The following is a 23,871-nucleotide window of genomic DNA, read 5'->3' as shown; positions in this document are numbered from 1 at the left end:
CCAGACGTCCCAGGAGAAGAATCGAACCTTAGAGGCAGGTGCATCAGCCCCTTGGGGAAGTCGGGTCCCTGGCACACCAACCAGAAAGTTACTGTCTGCGGGACCCTAGTGGTGACCTGCTGGCTTGCGAGAGCCGGTCCAACCCTCCCTGACACCTCGCCCGACTCCACCCAACCCCTCCCCTAGGTCCCCTCCGCGGAAGCCCCGCCCTCACCCCCACCCTCCCGGCCGCGGTCGCACCCGCGGCCCGGCCGCTCTGGGGGCGGGGGCCCCGGGACCTGGGGCAGCCCGGCCTGACCTCGACCTCGCCCGAGCCGGCCCGACCGGCTAGTCCCACCCGGTCAGCGCAGGCCCGGGCCCTCGAGCCCCTCCCTCCACCTTCTCCCCGCCCTGGCGCCCGGCACGGGCCGCGCTCCCTCGCAGCGGCGGGGCCCGCAGGCGGCCATGGCGGCGGGCGCCGGGGGCAGGCCGGCGCCGCGCTGGCTGAAGGCGCTGGCCGAGCCGCTGAGCGCGGCGCAGCTGCGGCGGCTGGAGGAGCACCGCTACAGCGCGGCAGGCGTCTCGCTGCTCGAGCCGCCGCTGCAGATCTACTGGACCTGGCTGCTCCAGTGGATCCCGCTGTGGATGGCCCCCAACTCCATCACCCTCCTGGGCCTGGCCGTCAACCTGCTCACCACGCTCGTGCTCATCTCCTACTGCCCCACCGCCACCGAGGAGGTAGGGCCCGCCGCCCGCCTGCGGCCCGCGCCTCGGCCGCGGAGGAGGGACCCCCAACTGCTGTCCCGGGAACCCCGCGTCCCCCACCCCAACCCCGCCCCAGTGCGCGGCTGTCTCGCCGCTGGAGGCGCCCGGGGAGCGGGGCTACCCCCGCGCGGCTGACCCTCCCGGGGCGGACACAGCCATGCCCCGCGCCGCGTCCGCCCCGAGACTCCCCCGGGCCACCTGGAGGCTGTCGCGCCGCTACCCCAGCCCCGGGTCCACCCCGAGCCTCCCCGGGCGGGGGAGGGGTCGTCAAGGTCATTGCCTAAGCCCCGGGTCCACTCCAGCCTCCCCCCGGCCACTGAGAGCCGGGGCCTGCCTGCCCGGCCTCCACCCCGTCCCGTGCCAAGCTGTGGGATGGACAAGCCGTCGGTTACTTTGCACACTGGGGACTGAACGCCCGCATCTCTGTCCGGCCCGGCACCAGGGCTTGCGGTAGGGTTGGCCAAGCCCGAGCTACCTTTGGACATTTTTATAATCGTCTGTTTCTCAAGGTTGTGCTAGTGATCCTGAAATTACTGGTAGCACTGATGAAAGATAAGTTACTTCCAAGAGGTAACTTCCTCTTTGCTTCGTTGACATGCAAAACAAAGGTATTAGCAAGGAGATAATCCTTATTATCACGACCCAGGGATCACAAAAGCCGACAGATTTTATTAGCAATGCTAATGTCTGAAATAAGAGTATGTGTCTGAAATAAGAGTAAATACCGTGGGCTTTGGACAACTGTTAATCAGAAGCACCGCACCCCGTGGGCTCAGTGGGGACAGGATAGGAGACAGAGGGGTTCACTCGCATTTACAGCTTTAATGTGGAGTACATGAGATAAATACCACATTGCACATTCTGTGACAGTGCTTTGTTATCTTTGCCCTCCAAATAGTGAAATCCCTTTTATAATCATTTGAGTATAGGTTCTGTGGGGAACTAACTCAAATTAAGGTTGGATAGCAGGAATACAATGGAAATAATTTATGCCTTTTATACTATGCGTCCATTAAAAAAATATTTAATGGAGCCTGCGTCTTAAACGTATCTTGGCAATCGATGGTTATGTTTATTACCTATGAGTTATTGGCAGATGTTTCCATTGTTACTCATTTACATATTGTTTGCAAAAAAGTAAGTTTCTTTAGTTTTTGGTTTTTGCAGCCGGTTTGCAGAATTTCCTCGAGGCCTAGAGGTGGTGCGCTAGAACGGAAGTAGCACTGAGTTTAGAAGTGGAAGGCTTGGGTTTTCCCTGCGGATCAGTTTTCCCATGTGTGAAATAGAAAATCATACCTGCCAAACCAATTTCACAAGGATGCAGTGAGGAGCAAATACTTACCTGAAGATAAATGTAGAAAATGGCGATTGCCCCACAAATTTAAAATATTACTCAACACACTAAAAACATCACTGTTAATAAAAATGTCCTGACAATGTATAATAAAATTTAGTTTTTATTGGGCCTAAATTTGGCTAACAGCACTTGGGCATTTCTGATAATTGCCAGTGGAACTGTGAACTCGATACCATTAATTTCAGAACCATTTGTTGAGCACTCAGAAAAACCAGGGCAAACAAACAAGTCCAAGAGATTCTGTTTAGTTGCGTCAAGAGGGGCCTGATGGAAGAGGTAAAATTATGATTAATTTATAGGCTCAGCCTCATTAAAAAAAAAAGGTGGGGGGGCAGGAATCTCAGACACTTAAAAAAAAAAAAGTGAAAAAATCAGAATGGCCCCAAAAGGTGGAAAAAGAGTTAAAATAATAAGATGAAACTGAGAAGAATTTCTGAAATGTATGTCATTAGACCCGCCTGCATGTGCTTCTAAGAAGCTGAAGCAGTGCAGGGACCAGCCATTATAGGATTCATAGTGCCTGTTTGATAAAATCCCAGCAACTGCAGGAAAGAAGTGTGGCAGTTGAAGCTACTTTGCTTTCAGGTCACAGAGCTAGTAAATGATAGGACCTGACAGGACTCAGATCTAAGTCGGTCTGACCCCAAAGCCTGTGTGTGTGTGTGTGTGTGTGTGTGTGTGTACACAGCACATCACCACCTTCTGGTCCAGAGTTCCCGCCTTTGTCTGTGTTGTATGCAGGAAAAATTCCTTGTGTTTTAAAAGATTTATGGGGTATGTAAAGTGCTTTCACATCCATTGTTGCCTTTGTGTTTTATATCCACGCAAGGAGGTTGGCAGGTTTTTTCCCTTCCTAGAATGGCCTTTCTGCTATTTTAGTATTTCTTCTATCCATCCGTCCTGAAGTAATAGTAGTATATATGTTTTTATTAAAAGGAAATTGGGGCACGGAGGTTAAGTGACTTTAACCTGGATTGGAATGTGTTTTCTGATTCTTAGACTTAAGAATTCTTAGTGCTTTTTCAAGCTTGACAGATTGCTTCCAGAAAGGGTTAGGAAAAATACATAAGATTGCATAAGGTTTTTGAATTTAGATGTTGAGGCTTGGGTACCCATATAGGATGTAATCCTACCCATATAAGATTACATATATGCAATGCTGACTATATATCTATATGAATAATAACACGATCTATTTTTTTTAACTACTGTGTTAACTTCTAGGATATAAATGGGGATGATGGGAAGTTAATAGAAAAAAATCAAATGATTTATATTAAGTTCTACAATGGGTGCGTTCCTTTTTTTTTTTTTTTTTTCTTTTTTCTTTTTTTCTGCAATGGTGTTCTGAACTGCATGTCATGCTACCGTTTCCGTTAGGGAAATTTCCACTCCAGCCAAATTGAACTACTTGCTATAGCAAGGATTTCTTTTTGTCCCTCTCTTTTCTCCTTCCCCTTCCTTTGTCCTGTCCTGCTTCCATCTCTCAATGCCCAGTTCTAACACGACTTCCTTATAGAATTTTTCTTCCTTCTCCAGTGTCAGTCCTCTAAACTCCAGTAAAAAATAACAATATCAACCAACATTTACTGGGTATTAACTATGTACCAGGCATTATTTCAAGGTGCTTTAGCCTATTGTCACATTTAATCTTCTCAACAACTTCATGAGGTGGTACTATTATTATCCCCTTTTTATAGATTAGGAAGCTGAAGAGAAATTAACCTCTTCCAGGGTCCATAGCTTTAAATGGAGACCAGGATTCCAAGCCAGGACACTATGCTTCAGGCATGGGGCTTTGTAGGTCTCCTGTGGAGCTCCTCCATTTTATTTTGGTTACGTGTGTCCTTACTGAGCAGGACAACCTACCAACTCCTCAGTTCAGACAGAGATTGCCCATTTGTACATTCTGGTACTGCGCAGTGCCTTGCATAACACAGGCTTAGTAAATGTACTGAATTATTGCCTGCATGAATGAATGCCATCTTGGGAGATGATGTTTTTCCACCCTTACTCAGTTTAAGCTGGTCTTGGATTAAATATTTATCGGTTGTTTGGCCTGGGAATTTTAACAAGAATAAGCAAGAGTTAGGGCTACTAGAGAAAAGAGGAACTGAGTTGCCCTCCTCCTCCCCGGGAAGAAGCGGTTCTCTCAGAATGCTACTCCCTATGGCGTCGTAGGCGCCGCATTCCCTGCTGCCTAATGGTGAAGTAGAATCACAGACGTCTACAGTTTGAAGGACTTTAGAGCTTATTTAACGCAATTCCTAAATCTGTGTACGAGAAAACCCAGTGATTCGATTCTAATTCTTTAGGCTCCAGCCTAAAGACATCCTCAATGACACATTAGTGTCATTGATTATAGCAAATAGGCGCCTAGCATAGGGTCAGGTCAGAGGGCATTAACATATTTATTTTAATGATGATAGAAAGTTGAACCAAAAAGGAGGTTTTTCTGAGGAACTCAGAAAGACCTTAAGAAATGGTTTGTTCCCTGTGGAAATAATTCAGATTATAGTTGCCTTTGCGCTATGAAGTAAAGGGTTATTTGTTGGGAAATAATAAGAAAAGGCAATAATCTTTAGATTCCTACTCAGATTGTTTTCCTTCGGATGGTTTCTTCAAAATATTGTATTTCCGTTTTTATTACCCATCTCCGTCTTTTTTTTCTTTTAACCAGCTCAGTAATTTATCAAGCATCATTTATTAAGGTAGGACTCTTGTAAGGGAGTAGCCTCTCTTAATGAAACAAAATATAAACTCCCAACTCCATTCCAGAGGTGAAAATTCTAGAAAGCAGGGCAGGGAAGGCACTAAAGTGAGGCAAGCAGGCACTCAGCCCTCAGGACTTGAGGCACATGCAGGACGCTGACCCTGAGGGTAAATGCAGCCTCAGCTTCTTTTTTTTTTTTTAATTATGATTTGTCAGTCACCGTACAGTACATCATTAGTTTTTGATGTAGTGTTTCATGATTCACTGTTTGTGTATGACACCCAGTGCTTCGTGGAATACGTGCCCTCCTTAATACCCATCACTGGCCTAGCCCATCCCCCCACCCCCCTCCCCTCTGAAACTGTCAGTTTGTTTCCCAGAGTCCATAGTCTCTCGTGGTTCATTTCCCCTTCTGTTCACTCCCCCTTCATTTTTCCCTTCCTTCTATGGATCTCCCTGCTATTCCTTATGTTCCACAAATGAGTGAAACCATATGATAATTGTCTTTCTTGGCTTGACTTATTTTACTTAGCATAATCTCCAGTTCCATCCATGTTGATGCAAATGTTGGGTAATCGTTCTTTCTGATGGCTGAGTAATATTCCATTGTGTATATATGGACCACATCTTCTTTATCTATTCGTCTGTTGAAGGGTGCCTCTTCCACAGTTTAGCTATTGTGGATAATGCTGTTATGAACATTGGGGTGCATATGGTCCTTCTCTTCACTACGTCTGTATCTTTGGAGTAAATACCCAGTAGTGCAATTGCTGGGTCATAGGGTAGCTCTATTTTTAACTTTTTTTTTTTTAAGATTTTATTTTATTTATTTGACAGAGAGACAGCCAGTGAGAGAGGGAACACAAGCAGAGGGAGTGGGAGAGGAAGAAGCAGGCTCCCAGTGGAGAAGCCTGATATGGGGCTGGATCCCAGAACGCCAGGATCACGCCCTGAGCCGAAGGCAGACGCTTAATGACTGAGCTACCCAGGCGCCCCTATTTTTAACTTTTTGAGGGACCTCTGCACTGTTTTCCAAAGTGGCTCTACCAACTTGCACTCCCACCAACAGTGTAAGAGGGATCCTCTTTCTCCACATCCTCTCCAGCATTCGTTGTTGCAGCTTCAGCTTCTGAAGCCGAGGTGGCTCACTGGCCTCACCACAGTCCCAGGCCTGTCTGGAAGGAGCTTCTGCACTAATCACTGTGGGGCTTGTCCCTTTGATTTCTATGGTTTTTCTATACTTGATTGTACAGGCTGTTCCTCCTTAGACTTTTGACCAGGCCTAGGCTCTGACCACTTGGGGTTTGCAACATTAAAGAGCAGAGCAGATGTGAAAGCACCCGGTACAGTTGACGCTGATGATGGAACTGGCCCAGGGATTCTCTTAGTAGCCCTCTCCCTTTTTGTTCCCTTGAGCACAGTGAGAGACTGGCATTTTCAACAAGAAATCTAGTAAGTACTAAAAAAGGTTTGGGGGGGAAGGACTGTTCCCCAAAATATAAAAAGAAAGAAAGCCACCTTTCAAAGTACAGATTTCTAAAGTCAGGAGAGAGCCCGTTGGTCCTGAATTGCTGGTCAAACTGCATTTGTATACACTGCGTGCTCTCCTTCCCCCAGGGCTTGTAACCTGCTTCAGTTCGTGAAAATGGGTTTGCTCTTCTCAAATGCTGGCCGGTAACCAGAGCTGAAGCCTGAAGGTCCTAGTTGAAACCAGTAAGCCCGTAGGCCCCTTCCTGATGGGTGACTGAGAATGACCTTACCCTTCCTGACCACCAACTGCTCTTGGAGCCTTCCAGGCCTCTGGTGGGAACCCTCCCTCTGCAAACAAGGAAGTGCCCCATCAGCCACAGGCGCACAACCTCTTAATCATACCGTAGGGCTAGACCAGTGTCAGATTTGTTGGATTAAAAACGCCGTGAATTTTCTTTTAAAAATCCACTTTTTAACACCACATAGCATTACAGTTTTTCACATAGGCATGATCCATCTTCTAATTTTCTTTCTTCCTACTTCTTGTAAATGCACTTTCTGTTTTTAGGGAGAGAGAAGTCAATTGCTGTTTCGGTAATTGAAATCTCCCTGTTAGCAGCTGACCCAGTTGTTACTGGTTATATAATACCTTTTGCATATGTGTCAGCTCACACTTAAGGCCATTTAAAGCAGAGGTAATTTTTTTAAGTTTAAAAATTTATATAAATAGGCATTATACAGTTCCAGTATTTCCTAGATTTTAATTTGGGGAGGTTTTTTTTTTTAAAGATTTAATTTATTTAACAGAGACAGCCAGCGAGAGAGGGAACACAAGCAGGGGGACTGGGAAAGGAAGAAGCAGGCTCCCAGTGGAAGAGCTTGATACGGGGCTCGATCCCAGAACGCTGGGATCACGCCCTGAGCGGAAGGCAGACCCTTAACGACTGCGCCACCCAGGCGCCCCTGGGGAGATTTTTACTTTTGTGTATTACCTATATATACACACTATTTTTTATTTACTATTTTTCTTTATATTAGCTTTAAATCTCTTCCTTTTTAAGGATGTGGACTCAGGGACCCCTGGGTGGCGTCTGCCTTGAGCTCAGTTCATGATCTCAGGACCCTGGGATTGAGTCCCATATCTGGCTCCTTGCTCAGCGGGGAGCCTGCTTCTCCCTCTGCCTGCCACTCCCCCTGCTTGTGCTCTTTCTCTCTGACAAATAAATAAAATCTTAAAAAAAAAAAGATGTGGACTCTTTCTCAGCCTTAATATCTATAAAGTCATAGATGTGATAGCTATGCTAGCTTTTTTTATGCTAGCTCTTTTGTAAATATGTTAAAATATTTCCAAAATATATTAAAATAAAGACCTAATTATTAAAATGAAAAGTTGACCCATGAATCATCTAAAATTGTCCTTGTGGTTTCAGTAATAACAATAAGTAAAACTAACTGAGCTCCTTCCACATGCTGGGCACTTTTCTCAACACTTTCTGTGTAATACTTTGATTTTCACAGTGAGACAGGAGCAGTGATTATTTTCATGTTTGGTAAAGGGAGACTGTGGCACTGGGAGGGTAAGTAACTCATCCATACTCAGCTAGTGAAGAAAGCAAGGATCCAAGGATCTGGGAGCAGGTAGAGTCCAGATGGCACACTTTTCTTTTTTTTTTAAAGATTTTATTTATTTATTCATGAGAGACAGAGAAGCAGAGGGAGCCCAATGCAGGACTCAATCCCAGGACCTTGAGATCACAACCTGAGCTGAAGGCAGACCCTTAACCAGCTGAGTCACCCAGGCGTCCCAGACTGCACAATTCTAACCTCTCTGCAGGAACAACCCAGGGCATGAATTCTTCCCTTTGGAAACCATTTTACCTGATAAGGAACAATTAGATCATCTAGTAATTTAGCTTCTGTGGCATGTACATTTTAAAAACAGACAACATGCCTCATACCCTTGAGAGAATTACATTCTAATATGAAAGATGGGACCTTGGAGACTATCTAGTCTAGCGTTTTCATTTACAGAAGACCTAAGTATGTGTTCCAGAAAATCGAGTATTTTAAGGTCCAAGCTTGTAAATGAAGTTTGTCCAGTGAGCAGAAATGTGCTCACTGATCATTTTCTAAGTCTTTTCTTCCTTTTTCTGATGCATGTGTGCTCATTCAGACCCACGTATAAAGAAGAGGATAAATAATTTGTTTATATGTGAGTGTTCTCTCTGACCCAGAGTTACTTTTAATCAGAACAATTGCTATATGGCCTGGTTCAGAACTCTGGTTACCTATAATTCAAGTAACCGAAAAAGAAAAATTTCCACAAAACTTACTTTTATACGGCTCTTTTTTAATGGTGTAACTGAAAAGCGATTTAAATTTATTCGTGTTTTTTTAAACGACTAGGGGTTATGATTGATTCTTAGTAATAATTTTGTTTTCTAGAATAAACTTACATAATAACTTTTCAAGAAGAAATGCAAGATTCATCATTAGTGAAGTTACTACTTAATTGTGATACAGCCACATAATTGAATACTGTGTCATCATTTAAAAGATTGATGGTTGTCCTGGAAAGCTTCCTATGACATATTGTTAAATTCTGATTCTAAAAGATACAGTAGATACTACGAAGATTATATGAATTAAAACTTTAACTGTTAGGAGTCTGATATTACATGGAGAAGTTCTACTTTTCGGATTAGGTTCCTTCTATAGTAGTATTTTGATAAATTGCTTATGACTTTGTAATGCATAATCCAAGCCTGACTGTTCCATGCTTATGTTTACAATTTTTGAAAATAAGTTCACATGAAAAGATGAAATGGGTTGGGGTGGCTTTTGTAGATCCTCCTTCAACCCGGAGTCTCTTCTGTAATTACCCCTGTTTTGAGAAGACTCCTGGAAGGAAGGCTCCTGTGGTTCCTGGCCAGTGGATCTCCAACCTGGAGCCGGTTTTGCAGATATGTAGGTTAGAAAAAGAAGATGACAGTTTTCAGGCTACTGAATAGCTTTCAGGAGGGGGTAGAGGTGATGACAGCAGGGAAAAGAAAAGATAGGTTTGGCCCCTGTGGCCTTGGGAAGACTGGGAAGGAGTGAACTGGGTGCCGGGGACCAGTGGGCCTTCCTGGGTGTAAAAGGAAGCAAGCATCACGTGGCTCACGGCCATTTCCTCAGGCTCACTACACTTGAAATTGGATTGTGTGAGCAGGAGAGGGCTTCTCAGCAGGTTTGAAGGAAAAGCAGTCTGTGAAGTAAGAATCCAGGTCTCTGCAGCCTGTGGCATGATGGACCCCTTCTCCTAGGGCAGGGCAGAAGACCTGGGTCTGCTTACCTTGCCCGGTCTAGCCACTAGTCTCAGTGGGATGTCATCACCCCTTCTTTACGTTTTACTTTCAACTTTAATAAAAAGAACATGATAACTGCCCTGTCTCTGTGGATTGCCATAACAAATAAAATAATGCTGAAAAATGCCCTTTGTTGTACTGTTTAGGATAATGTTATTACCTTTCCAGTCTGATCTCTGTAATTGCCTGTTAATCTTCAGGTCCTGAAACAGGGATCTGGTCACTGACTCATGAGTAAACCTTGCATTTTCCAGACCTCAACCTTCATTTTGGCCGAGACCTCCTCTCTGTTTTTCTCGTTCAAATTCCCTGCACTCTTTACCTATTTAAGCTCTAAATCTTAGCTCCTCTAGTATCCTGATGAAGTAGTTTTAAACTAGTGAACCAGTCTTCCTTTCCTTTTTCCAAACCCGCAACGGTGGTGTCCAGGAGTGACCTGATTTATTTCAGTATGGATTTCCATTAACACCTTGACCTTTCAACTTGCCTGCAGCCAGTCTCCCAAATCAGAGGTCAGAATTAAGCTTTTAACATGGCCCTTGGCTCCAGTGTCTCAGTATAAGAAGGTTCTGTGCATGGAAAGGAGAAACGGAATACCTGTCAGGTAGATGTAGTTTTAGAAGTCTGTCATGTAGAGGGAAGATACTTGATGGAAAGTAGATAAGAAAAGTGACTTTATGACATTCCAGAAATTTTAATAACTTCGATTTCCAATTTTACATAGTTTGAAATACAGCTTTGCTCTTCTTTGGTTATCAAAATTAAAACAATATGGTTTTTTCATAGTAGGAACCAAACGGGTAAGAACTTAGTAGTTTGAAAAGAGTCAAGGGGATTGTTCTCTGCAAAACACTTTGGTATTCTTTCAAAAAAGATTTGTTTTGTTTTGCTTTTTCGACTTTTGTACTGTCATAATAATTTTCAATTATGTTTTTAGTCCCCTCTTAATTGTTTCATAGTTTGCAGATAAGCCTTTAAAAACATGCTAATCAGATTTGAATGTGACATTTAAGTTTTTCATTTTTTATTAAGTTGTTTATTTTAATTCCAACATACAGTCTTATATTAGTTTCAGGTGTACAATATAATGATTCAGCCATTCTACACCTTACCCAGTGCTCATCACAAGTGCACTCCTTCATCCCTATCACCTATTTCACCCATCCCCCCAACACCCTCCCCTCTGGTAACCCTCTGTTTGTTCTCCACAGTTAAGAGTCCATTTTTGGGGTTGTCTCTTTTCCCCCCTTGTTCATTTATTTTGATTCTTAAATTCCACATATGAGTGAAATCATATGGTATTTGTCTTTCTCAGATTATTTCACTTAGCATTATACTCTCTAGCTCCATCCATGTTGTTGCAAATGGCAAGATTTCATTCTTTTTATGGCTGAATAATATTCCCTTGTATATGTGCCACATCTTCATTCATTCATTCATCTACCAGTGGACTCTTGAGCTGCTTCCATAATTTGGCTATTGTAAATAATGCTGCAAGAAACATACAGGTGCATATATATTTTAAAATTAGTATTTTCATATTCTTTGGGTAAATACCCATAGTGTGTTTACTGGATCGTGTAGGGTAGTTCTATTTTTAATTTTCTGAGGAACCTCCAGACTGTTTTTCACAGTGGCTGCACCATTTTGCATTCCTACCCACAGTGCACGAGTCTTCCTTCTTCCCCACATCCTCACCAACACTTATTGTTTCTTTGACTATGTGCATATTCATAACTCAGGTTGCTTCTGTTCTTCAATTGTTTCTAACTTACACTGCTTGTCTTTTAACTGGAAGAGACTCAATAAGTCCTTTTAAGCAATTAGTAGCCTAATCATTAATACTGGGCATCTAGTAGTAACAAATGATGAAACTTTTATTAAAGTTAGTTCAGAGTAAACGTCTATTTACTTAGAAAAATTGAGGAACAAGATAGCAGGTTGATTGGATATTTGTAGAATTCCCCCATAAACCATACATAGATTGGTATTTTAAAAATATTTGCCTGAAAGTATACAAAACAATTTAGTGAGAATAGCTAGCTTTTACTGAGCACTTACTGTGTGCCAGGCTCTGTATAAAGAACTGTCTAAGAATCTTTTCATCTGATAGAACTGTAAGTATTCATATCTTACAGGTGAGTAACCACAGTTTAGAGAGGTTAAGTGACTTGCCCAAGGTCCCTTGGCTATTAAATGACAGAGCCAAGGACTCGAACACAGATCTAATTTCAAAACCCTACTTCTTAATAATTTTGCTGTACTTCCTCTCTATGACATAGAAATCTGGGTTGACCATTCCTACTATCACATAGGTGAGGAAGAAGAGTATATATACAAAGTGCTTAAAGAAAAGAATGATCATTTTAAATCTTTTTCTCTCTCTTGTTCAAATTGCATCATTTCTATTCACCTGTCTTCAAGTTTACAGACTCTTTCCTCTGTCAGTTTTATCTACACTTCTGTATATAATGTTTCTCTTTTCTTCTGGCTTCTGATTATGATGTGCCTTGGTGGGTTTTTAAAAAATATTTATTCTGTTTAGTGTTTGTTGAGCTTCTTGGATATGCGAGTTTATAAATTTCATCAAATTTGGAAATCTTTCAGCTATTATTTCTAATATTTTTCTCTTCTCTCCCCTGAGACTCCAATAAAAATGTTAGACTGCTTCTGCTGTCCCACCAGTCGCCGATACCCAGATCAATTATCGGTAGTCTTTTTTCTTTCTGTGCAGCATTTTAGTTTCCATCAGTAGTCTGCATGTTTGTTGATCTTTTCTTCTGCGTTGTCTAATTTCATCTAGCATATTTTACATTTCAAGTACTGTTTTTTAATATCTGTGGGTTTCACTTTAGTCTTATGTTTTCCTTCACCTTCTTGAACATGTGAAGCATATTTATAATAACTTTGAAGGGCCTCATCTAATTCCATCTAATTCCATTTTTTCCTGTCATTCCTGGGTCTGATTGTATTGATTGATTTTACTTCTAGTTGTAGATCATCTTCTGCCTCTTTGCATGACTGGTAATTTTTTATTAGATGCCAAACATTGAATTTTATATCTTTGGGTACTAGATTTTTTTTTTTTAATCCCTTTAGGATATCGTACTTTGTGTTGGCTATAGTTGAGTTAAATAGGATCAGTTGGGTTCTTTTGAGGCTGGACTTTATGTCTGTTAGGACTCTTTCAGGAGGGCTTTAGTCTCAGGCTATTTTCTCCCCACTGCTAAGGCAATAATTTCTGAGAACTCTACCCAGTGTCCTAGGTATTACAAAGTCTTTCTGCTGTGCCTGGTGGGAACATGAAAAATTCCCAGCTTTGTGTGGCCTTCAAGAATTACGTGGCCTTGTGCTGTTCAGTGTTCTTTCCCTGGCCTTGGTTAATAGTTTTAGCTCATTCAGGCACAGGTCACTTCTCAGTCAAAGACTCAAAGGTACCCTTCCATAAATCTTGTGTCCTCTTTTCTCTTGTCCTGTGCTCCACAAATTCTAGGTGCTTTGACCTTCCTGAATTCTGCTATGTTTCTCCTCAACATAGGAAGATGACTGGGCTCTGCTCGGGTTCCCCATTCCTATACTGTGGTCTGAAAACTGCCTGTAGGTATGAAGCTGTAGTAGTTATAGGGCTCACCTCATTTGTTTCCCTCTGTCAGGGATCACAGTGCTGCACTGCCTGCAATGTCTGAAAACCTGTTTCATTTATTTTATTGCTTTTCTGGTTATATAAGGTGGGAAAATAGAGCCAGTCCCCTGATACTCCATCATGAATGGAAGCAGAGGTCTGTGATTTGTCTTTAAGATCTTTTTTTATTGCAAATTCTTACTGAATAATTTCAAAGCTAGTGCCATATGTAAATAATATATTGAAAGAGCTGTGGATTAGGAACTAAAATCATGATCCTAATCCTTGCTCATTTAATTTTGTGCTTCTCACAATATGGACCTCTTTGTCCCTCTACCCAGATGACTTAGAATGGTTCGTTTGATTTCTCAGTTTCGTTCTCATCTGTACGAGGAGGGTTAGGTGTAACACTCTGAGGGGATACAAGGTGAGAACACAAGAAAATATGTCAATTGGCTTAGGTTGATATTTTTCAAACAAGCTAGTTGTTGTCATTTAACAGTATTTATTATTCACATTTATTTTTAGGCACCATACTGGACATACCTTTTATGTGCACTGGGACTCTTTATCTACCAGTCACTGGATGCTATTGATGGGAAACAAGCCAGAAGAACAAATTCTTGCTCTCCTTTAGGGGAACTTTTTGACCATGGTTGTGACTCTCTTTCAACAGGTAAGTTAGTGAACGTTTTTTTTCTTTCTGTCTTTTTTTTTTCTGATGGCTCAAAAACTAAAATGAACCGAGCTGTTTGAATGGTCAATGTTTTGGGTAGGTGTACATTTGGGAGCAAATTTGCATGGTATGTTTTGAAAGTATGTTCAAAAATTAATTTCGTTTAGTGTACCTTGTTGTAATCCCAAGATTATGTACTTTAAAACTATATTTCTAAACAGTACATGGCAGTTATTTCATTAGTTATTTTTAATTCTTAATGGCTCTTAAACCTGGTTTCTTTCAGTATTTATGGCAGTTGGAGCTTCAGTTGCTGTGCGCTTAGGAACTCATCCTGACTGGTTGTTCTTCTGCTCTTTTATTGGGATGTTCATGTTTTATTGTGCTCATTGGCAGACTTATGTTTCAGGCGTGTTGAGGTTTGGAAAGTAAGTATGTTTTTTAAGTTGTACATCTTAAAATATAATTCAGTTTATTTTCACAATCTTTTGTATTTTATTTCTCCCTAAGGAGGACAAAGCTTCAATCAGGAATTTAAATTATCTTTTAATTTACTGTAGCATCCATAAATGCTACACCTTAAGTCTTATAGGTATTGCGTATGTTATAAATAGCTACATATTTGATAATAATTTTTTCTCCCTTTCTCCACTTTCTAATAGCTTACTAAGCCAGGCTTACATTATACGGGAGAAAGAGAAATAAGGGACCTGAATAATATAGAAAAAGAATATGCAGTACTTAAGTAAACAGCGTTTGACTTATATAATAAAATAATGAAATACAGAATCTAAAGGTCCTTTTTGGTCAAATCTTCATGTGCCCAAAAAGGGGTACCCATTACATCAGTCACCAAAAATAGGTAATTGTGAGACTCTTCAGTTGTGGTAGGCAATTGGTGAGATAATGTAAAAGCACCTTGAAAATGTTAAAGCTAAACATTAGATGATATATATCTTAAATTCAACGTATGAGTGAAACTGTATGGTATTTGTCTTTCTCTGACTCACCTCTTTCACTTAGCATTTTACCCTCTAGCTCTATCCATGTTGTTGCAAATGTCAAGATTTTGTTCTTTTTTATGGCTGAGTAATATTCCCGTGTGTGTGTGTCTCTCATATCTTCTTTATTTGTTCATCTGTCGAGAGGCTTAATTTTTATAGTATTTATATTATTGGAATACAGAAGAGAAATAGAAATACTATTCTCTTTTACTTGTGGATATTTTCATTGTTATATGTTTTATCTTTTGAAAATATGTGGATTTCAGTGCAAATATGAATTTATTACCTTGAATTAGATTATTTAAACTATAAAATATTAATAAGTATTTTTAACTACAATTTTCAACTGTTAAAGATTTTTTTTAGTAAATCAGTGACACATTAATTAATATTTTCCTTAGCACGGTATAGGATTACAGTTAAAATCTGTCTCTATATTAATGTTTGCCATGTGAGATAAGGCATATCTTATTTATAGCATGTTTGTTCTCCTGTAGCAAGTACCTTGTGCAGTTCTATAAAGCAGTGCTTAAAGCTTAATTTTAAAACCTAAACCAAGGCCAATGTTTACTTGTATCATATGCTATTTTGTTACTTACGTGTGAACATTTAGACTTGGTGTTAATTTTCTTTTATTTCAAAAGCATGAGAATTTCCATATGGTATTAGGTTCATTTCTCAAAAAACATTATGGTAAAGGACTAGTTTCTGCCCCTACCCTCAATCCATGGTGGACTAATAATTTGCAGTTTAAAAATAAAAAACAAAAACCAACTGACAAAATGCAGTCCTCAGTACTGAATACAACAAATACAAAATTACTCTGTCACGTTACCATAAAAGTTTTGAAATGCTTACTCTCAGTTTCTGTACCTATCTCATTGCAAACTGGTTACGAACCTTGTGCCACATTTTGAACAACACTGTTGTAGATTGTCCTCCGTGATACCAGTTTGGGGATTAAGGATATCCTTTAAAATCTTTTTTGGATCCAAACTTTAAAAACTTGGACCCATTATTGAGTTCTCTAAGTTTGTAAAGTGTTATACAGAATATTCTTTTATTTGTCTAATATATTTTTCAAGCTTCAGCTGTTCCTTCGCAGTTCAGATGTTTAAGTATTTGGTGAGTGATTGTATTCTTTTTTTTTATCATATCTGAACTTTCAGCTTTTTTTTTTTCCAGACTCAAGAATTGTCATTTATTTGGTTTATCCTTAAAAGGCAGAGAGGGAGAATGAAGCTTTGAGTTAATTTAAAATCTGTGGTATGAATGACGCATATGTGAAACCAAGGTTCCTAGCTCAGTCCTCATTTGGATCATTCATTGAGAGGGAGCTTGTTCTGTAATCCCTACCAGCTTTCCTAGTTGCTTCTGGTCACTAGTCATAACCTAGGAAAATTATGGATAATTTAATGTCATTCTACTCCTGTTACTGTAAAAAGAGCACAGAACTTTGATAATGACTCATAAGTGTAGTAGGAAGAGTGCTGGCTCTGAGTCATTTTCCTGTGGCAATATTCAGCTGTTCCACTATAGGCATGGAAAAATCATTTCAGTTTCCCTCTCCAAAAAATAATTTATTGGGATAATGTATAGCTGATAAGACTCATAATAGATGCTCAGTAAATGTTAGTACCTTTCTTCCTTTTTCTGTACAAAGTATTACATGTTATTTTATTGTATTTACCTTTTTCAACTAACTTGCAGCCTGGAGGCCTTGGTTTGCCTGCCACTGATCTTACAAATACTGGATATCATTTTTTGTATTTTCCTTCTATTTGTGGGTTAATATTCAGTTCACCTTCTCCTACTAACTGCCCCCAAAGTAACTTAGTCTGTAAATCTTTTCTTCCCTGTCTGGTTTTATTTTGTCACATAATTGCTACATATCTTATATTTGCAGAGCAGTAAGTATTCCTCTAGCATCTGAAGACTCCAGGGCATCCAAGCAGAGATGTCAAATAGATGGATGTAAAAATCTGGAGCTCAGCAGAAAAAAAAGATGTGGATTTGGAGATAGGGATTTTGAGGTCCTTAGCCTGTAGATGGTAATCTAAGTACGGATATAGTTGTTCAGAAAATCTAAAAGGAGAAAAAATGGAATTCTGGAAATAGGAGCATTTAAGATGTGGAAGAAGCAGCAGTCTAGGAAGGAGCCTGAGAAGAGCTTCCAGCAAGGTAGAATCAGGAGAGAGCATGGAATAAATAAGAACATAGCAAAACATTTTACAAAAGAGGGAATGATCAGCATTTTAAATATTGCAGAGAAGTTACCTGAGGTATTAAATGTATCCCTTAGATTTGACAAGTTGAAAGTCATAGTTTACCTTAGACAATTTTAGTAGAATGGGGCCAAAGACCAGACTGCAGTGGATTAAGTAGCAAACATGAGAGGAGGAAATTACAAATATAGACTGCTTTTCAGTTAGCCTGTCTATGGAGCAAAGGAGAAGAAGAGTCTATAGCTTCAGGGAATGCAGACTAGAGACTAATGTTGGTTGGTTTAGTGGGTTTTTTAAAAAAAAGAAACTTAAGCATGTTCATATATTAGGGGAAAAATGTCTGTGGAAACCAAAAAACTGTAGTGACCGTTAGTAACCTGATAAGGAAAGCTGCTTGAATTTTCCCTACTTTTTAAGTGAAATTCACTTGGGAGTATTTAAGAATTTGTCTTAAGTCATCTGGTTGTTTTTATATTATTATAATTTCTCCTCATCACAGGAGTAATACATGATTATTATTTAAAAATTCAAACTTTAAAGAAGTACATAAAGTAGAAAGTAAAATCCTTCTGTAATCTCAATGATAACTGCTCTCAGCAATTTTATACATGCTATACAAGCTTTTCCCCCCTGTGCATATCCGAATGTCTACCTACGTGTGAGCACATGTTGTTCAGTGGGCTTTTCACTTAATGTGTAAATTGATAATTCAGTGATGGAACTAAAGGGCAATATAAGCTCAGCCTATAAAGATTCTTACATCTTTGATATTTAACATATGGTTAACTGACTTTCACATTCAGGAATTTTATTTACAGATACCCTTTCTATTCTTCGCCCTTTCTCTTTAGAGTGGATGTAACTGAAATCCAGTTAGCTTTAGTCACGGTCTTTGTGCTGTCTACATTTGGAGGAGCAGCGATGTGGGACTCTACGGTAAAGCTGCGTATTTAAATTTATATCTAAGTACTGTACCAATATTCAGAATTGGCATTGTATATTAATAGGCATACCACTTCTTAACCTTTTTTCTTCATTTTAAAATTTTACTATCCTATGTACCTTATTTTGGCATTTTCCCCTATGCATGAATGTATTACTGCATAGAAGAAAATGACCCCATTACCCTAATACAAAATTTTAACACACTAGTTGAACTACCTTTTCCAGACTAAAATTTATCTCATAAAATAGATATATAAAATAGTAAATTCAGTAAAATATTTTATGTTTAAAACTTGTCCCTCAATATAGGAAAGAAAAGTTAATAATTTGTATTTTTTATAATCTGTGAGGTAAAGTTTCCCATATTAGGGAGTTTTTATTTTCTGCTTGATTGGCCTCAGTATTCTGAAAAAAGTTAACTCTCAGGAGGCCACTGTCACAAATCCATGCTTTGCATAGAAAGAGAATTTATGAAGAAATAAATTATTCTGTCTCTACAACCCAAGTCCATAACACTGGCTGACTCACAACCTTATGCCCATAGAGTTAAGAATAATAAGGATAATATCAACAGCCAACAACTAACATTTATTGAACACCTTATGTTCCCACAATTTACTATCACTGTTTTATCTGACCCTCAGACCCTATGAAATAGATACTATCATTATTCTGTTTTATAAGTAAGTCTTAGAATAATTAAGTAATTTGTCCAAGGACACATAGCTAGTAAGTACTGGAATTAAGAAGACTGATTCCAAACTCTGTGTTTTTAATCACTCAGATATATACCTCCAGTAAAAATAGTAAGAGATAGAAAACTAAACATACTCTTACCATAGGATCCAGCGACTGTGCTCCTTGATATTTACCCAAATAAGCGGAAAACTTATGTCCACACAAAAACCTGAACTCGGATGTTTACAGCGGCTTTATTCATAATTGCCAAAACTTGGAAGCAACCAAGATGTCCTTCAGTAGGTGAATGGATAAATTATGGTACATGCAGGCAATGGAATATTATTCAGTGTTAAAAAGAAAGCACTATCAAGACATGAAAAGACATGGAGGGACCTTAAATGCATATTACTTAGTGAAAGAAACCAATTTGAAAAGGCGGCTACATATTGTATGATTCCAACTATACGACATTCTAGAAAAGGCAAAATAATGGAGACAGTGAAAAGATCAGCAGTGCCAGAGGTTACGGGGGAAGGGGATAATAGAGAAAGCCCAGGGGATTTTTAGGGCAGTGAATCTATTCTGTATGATACTACAATGGATATTTGTTATTATGCATTTGTCCAAACTCATAGAATGTATATATCACCAAGAGTAAACTGTAATGTAAACTATGGCTTTCTGGTGATAATGATGTATTAGTGTAGGTTCATGTATTATAACAAATATAACTCTCTGGTGGGAAATGTGGATAGTGGGGGAGACACTGAGGGGAAGAGGCAGGGAGTATATTGGGACTTTATGTATTTTCCATATAATTTTGTCATGAATCTAAAATTGCTCTAAAAATTATATCTATTAAAAATAGTAAAATTTCTCTGTGGCATTAGTTTCAGAATTGCCAATTACAGCCCATATCACTAGCTCAGACTTGGAGTATATTTTTAAGTAGTGGTACATTTCTTGAGCCATTCATATTCCTTCTCATCCTGGAAGAATAACAGAATCAAAGATACGCTACTGCGGGCCTCTAAAATGTACTAGAGAGATGTGATGTGTCTTCTATGTTAGCTGCTCAGCTGGTTCCCATAAAAAGGCGAATGTTGACCTAGAGGCAGTTAGGTTATTAAGTCAGATGTGGTGGTCTTAAATTTAATTGATTTAGTTATAATGGGGAAGAATTTAATTTAATCTTAAAATCATTTCATTCAGTGTTTTGGCAATACCATAGGAAGAAAGCACACCTGCTTATTCTTACCAACAAGAATACTTATTTTAGATGTAGATTTTCTAAATTTGTTAATCTGTAGTTTCCACAAATGTTGGTACAATATTTCAAAGTCTATTTTCAAAACACATTAGCCTATAGCTTTTGGCAATTCATTGTTACTGTTTTTTAACTCCTTTGCTGCCTTTGGAAGTTTTCTTGAACAGCAAATTGACCAACAGGTAAATATACTGCTAGAGATTTAATCCTGGATATTAACTACACAAAATTCTTGCATGCACACACATTGTGATACTTGTCACATTCATGATGCAGATCATGGTGTCTGACTTTTCCTGTGATGCTGCCTTTTAGAGGTACTAAATTCAAGTGAACTATCCTTTTTCATGTTTAAGTCAGATGAAGGCTTGTGAGATTAAATATTTCATCCCAGTTATGTAAGTAGACTTCACTGAATTTGGTGGATTCATTTTTCACTTAATGAATAAAACCATTAAAAGAAAAATTACCACTATAGGCTATATCCAGGAGTTAAGGTTTGATTATAAGAAAAAGGATAGCTTATCATATAGGGCCATATCATAATGTTTCTTTACTATTTAATAGGAAAAGAAATTCTATTTTCTTAATGATTTGTTTCTTTCCTCTACCCCTAAAGATACCCATTCTAGAAATAAAATTGAAGATCTTTCCAGTTCTCGGAGTAGTAGGTGGAGCAATATTTTCCTGTTCAAATTATTTCCATGTTATCCTCCATGGTGGTGTTGGCAAGAATGGATCCACTATAGCAGTAAGATATTAATTTCTTCATCATTTAGTATTAATATTATTATAAGTTTTATTATTATGAGATACAGAGATACTAAAAATATGCCAATGTTCCAAGAATGGGGAAGGGAACCAAATACCTTTCTTTTTAGGCACGTAATACAAGAAGTATTTTAAAAAGTTGTTACTGGGGGTGCCTGGGTGGCTCAGTTGGTTAAGCGGCTGCCTTCAGCTCAGGTCATGATCCCGGGGTCCTGGGATTGAGCCCCATATTAGGCTCTCTGCTCACTAGGGAGTCTGCTTCTCCCTCTTCCTCTGCTGTTCCCCCTGCTTGTGCTCTCTCCCTTGCACACTCTCAAATAAATAAAATCTTAAAAAAAAAAAAAAAGTTTTGACTGATAAAGCATTTTTCCTCTTTCTATAGCCTTTTTCTTAGTAGACTTTTCTGACATCCTATTTAATAATCCACTGTCTTATTACTGTAAATAATTGAGTTGCCATTTGTTTTCTTGCATATTATGCCTTACACTAATGGGGGAGAGGAGAAGAAGGAAATGAGTTCCTGATTTAATAGCAGGAAAGTTTGCCAAAGGTCATGGTTTCGCATACAGGGCAATTTATTACTCATGAAGTAAATTTTATTGAAATTTCACTGGAATATATTTTTAAAATTATTCTTACAATTTTAAAAGGTAAAATTTTAAACCTTAATTCTTAGTTGAATAGGTACACCTTGTGTTTTTGGGTTTTTTTACTGTGCTCATGCTGTAATTTTTTTTTGTATTTATTCATATTTATTTTTTTAAAACTTCTTCAATACTTCTATGTGGGAAAGGGTCATAATTCCTTCCAACTTTTAAACAAATATCTATGTTTTTAAAAACTGTATTGCCATCTTTAAGATGAACATAAGAAGATAAGTACTTAGTCCAGTGATGTCATTTCTTATCAAAACACTATTGGGGGTGCCTGGGTGGCTCAGCTGGTTGAGCATCTCAGCTCAGGTCTTGATCTCAGGGTGGTGAGATCAAGCCCCGTGTTGGGCTCCATGCCCCGGAGCCCACTTAAAAAGAAAAACAAAATTTAAAACATCGTTGGAATGTCTTTTTAAAATCATCTGGGCTATAGCTTACTCTCTTGATTTCTTTGGTGCTGTGGTTCAAAATTTCTGTCCTTTAAGAGTAGATTTGATTTTGAGAAAAAGCCAAAGTCATATGGAGCCAGGTTGAATAAAAGTAATAAACATGAAATATGGCATTTTTAGTTAAAAAAAAAAAAAGCCTCGTTCTTTTAAATGACATAAATTGGCTCTCAAGATAGTTTCAAAGGAATCCACATAATTCATAAATTATCAGTCCTTATGAATACATTTTTTATAATTCTAAAGCAAAGTGTAAAACTTATTTAGATACAGAAGCCCTGATATATTTGGAAAAATTAGTCGTTTTCTGAGGTGTTTTGTCAGTTGACCTCGGTATAGTACTATGCATGAGGTACTTAGGAATACTTCTTGCTTGACCATGGATGATAAACCAGAGTACCGGGAACATGAATTTTACTAAAGAAAATAAGATTTAGTGAGGATCAGTATCCATTTTAGAGAATATTTTATTAAGAAATAATGGATAAGGGGCGCCTGGGTAGCGCAGTCGGTAAGCGTCTGCCTTCGGCTCACGGCGTGATCCCGGCGTTCCGGGATCGAGCCCCACATCGGGCTCCTCCGCTGGGAGCCTGCTTCTTCCTCTCCCACTCCCTGCTGTGTGCCCTCTCTCGCTGGCTGTCTCTCTGTCACATAAATAAAGAAAATATTTAAAAAAAAAAAAAAAAAAAAAAAAAAGAAATAATGGATAAATGTTTGAAGGAAGACAAAAAAATCAAACACTATGGTTAAGAAGTAGTTTATTTCTACTCTTAAACTGGTGATTTTCCAATGATTTTAGCAGCAGATTTTTTAAAAAGATTTTATTTACTTGAGAGAGAGAGCAAGTGAGAGAGAGAGGGCACGAGCAGGGGAGAGGGACAAAGTGAGGGAGAAGCAGATTCCCTGCTGAGCAGGGAGCCCGATGTGGGGCTGGATCCCAGGACCCTAGGACCATGACCTGAGCCAAAGGCAGATGCTTAGCCGACTGAGCAACCCAGGCACCCCAGCTTGAATAAAATCTGCAGAACGATAATACCAATAAAAGCACTATTTTATTAGTCTAAATTTTTATAACTTATTAATAAATATTATACATATTTTATAATATACATAACACATACATTTATTATGTATATTTATTATGCATACAGTATGTATAATAGTATTTATAATATTGTAATTTTATAGTAAATTCTAACTTAAAACATATAAACAATAAACAGGAATAATGCTGTTTTAATGAATATATTAAAATTGGTAGTTATAGATTTAGTAAACCTTAATACCAAATTTATTTCAGTATTTTGTTTAGGATAAGCAGTACTGAGAGAATCCTGATTCACATAGATAAAAATGTAATGAATTGGATTTAGTGAGAGCATCTGCAGTCTAAACTCAAAAAAAGGCAGGGGTGGACGGTGTTGGTATATAGAGAGACCAGGGCAGAATTAAACTTTTCCTAATCAGTGGTTAAGCTATTTTATAAAATTGGCAGTTTGGGGTGCCTGGCTGGCTTAGTTGATAGAGCATGCGACTCTTGATTTTGGGGGTTATAAATTCAAGCCCCATGTTGGGTGTAGAGATTAAAAATAAAATTTTAAAAAATAAGTAGAACATAAAATAAAATTGGCAGGTTAAGCTTTATCTGCACAAAAATATGTTAACTTGGCAATTGAATGTTGATGGCCTTTAGCATAGTAAAATTCAGTGTAGAATAAATCATATTTTTTAGTGGTAGTTTGAAATGTGTGTATTTATAAAATTGAAATCACACATCTGTGGCACTGTATTACCTCTGTGTAGCCCTAGGGTTCTGTGGAAATTTGAAGGCATGGTTAAGGTCTACATACTCCTTTAGGCCATATACTACATTATATTCTTCTTTAGGTGTCTAGTTCCTAACACAAAATAGATGTTCAGAAAATGTTTGCACTGTGATAAATGCAATGT

The 23,871-nt window shown here is 38.9% G+C and overlaps 1 protein-coding gene across 1 annotated transcript in view; it reads left to right on the top strand.

Moving 5' to 3' along the window:
• Positions 1 to 231: 231 nt before the first annotated feature.
• CHPT1 (choline phosphotransferase 1) overlaps positions 232 to 23,871 on the top strand; it is a 29,610-nt gene continuing 5,970 nt past the window's right edge. Inside the window, exons 1-5 of the mRNA XM_026499809.4 lie at positions 232 to 717; positions 13,782 to 13,929; positions 14,216 to 14,357; positions 18,010 to 18,094; positions 20,671 to 20,802. Coding sequence (XP_026355594.1) covers positions 445 to 717; positions 13,782 to 13,929; positions 14,216 to 14,357; positions 18,010 to 18,094; positions 20,671 to 20,802 — 780 coding nt within the window. The 5' untranslated portion in view covers positions 232 to 444. The remainder of the gene's footprint in view (positions 718 to 13,781; positions 13,930 to 14,215; positions 14,358 to 18,009; positions 18,095 to 20,670; positions 20,803 to 23,871) is intronic.

This window comes from Ursus arctos, unplaced genomic scaffold, assembly GCF_023065955.2.
Source record: "Ursus arctos isolate Adak ecotype North America unplaced genomic scaffold, UrsArc2.0 scaffold_21, whole genome shotgun sequence".
Taxonomy (NCBI): domain Eukaryota; kingdom Metazoa; phylum Chordata; class Mammalia; order Carnivora; family Ursidae; genus Ursus; species Ursus arctos.
Note: the sequence above shows the minus strand (reverse complement) of the source record. Positions and strands in the feature narration are given on the sequence as shown.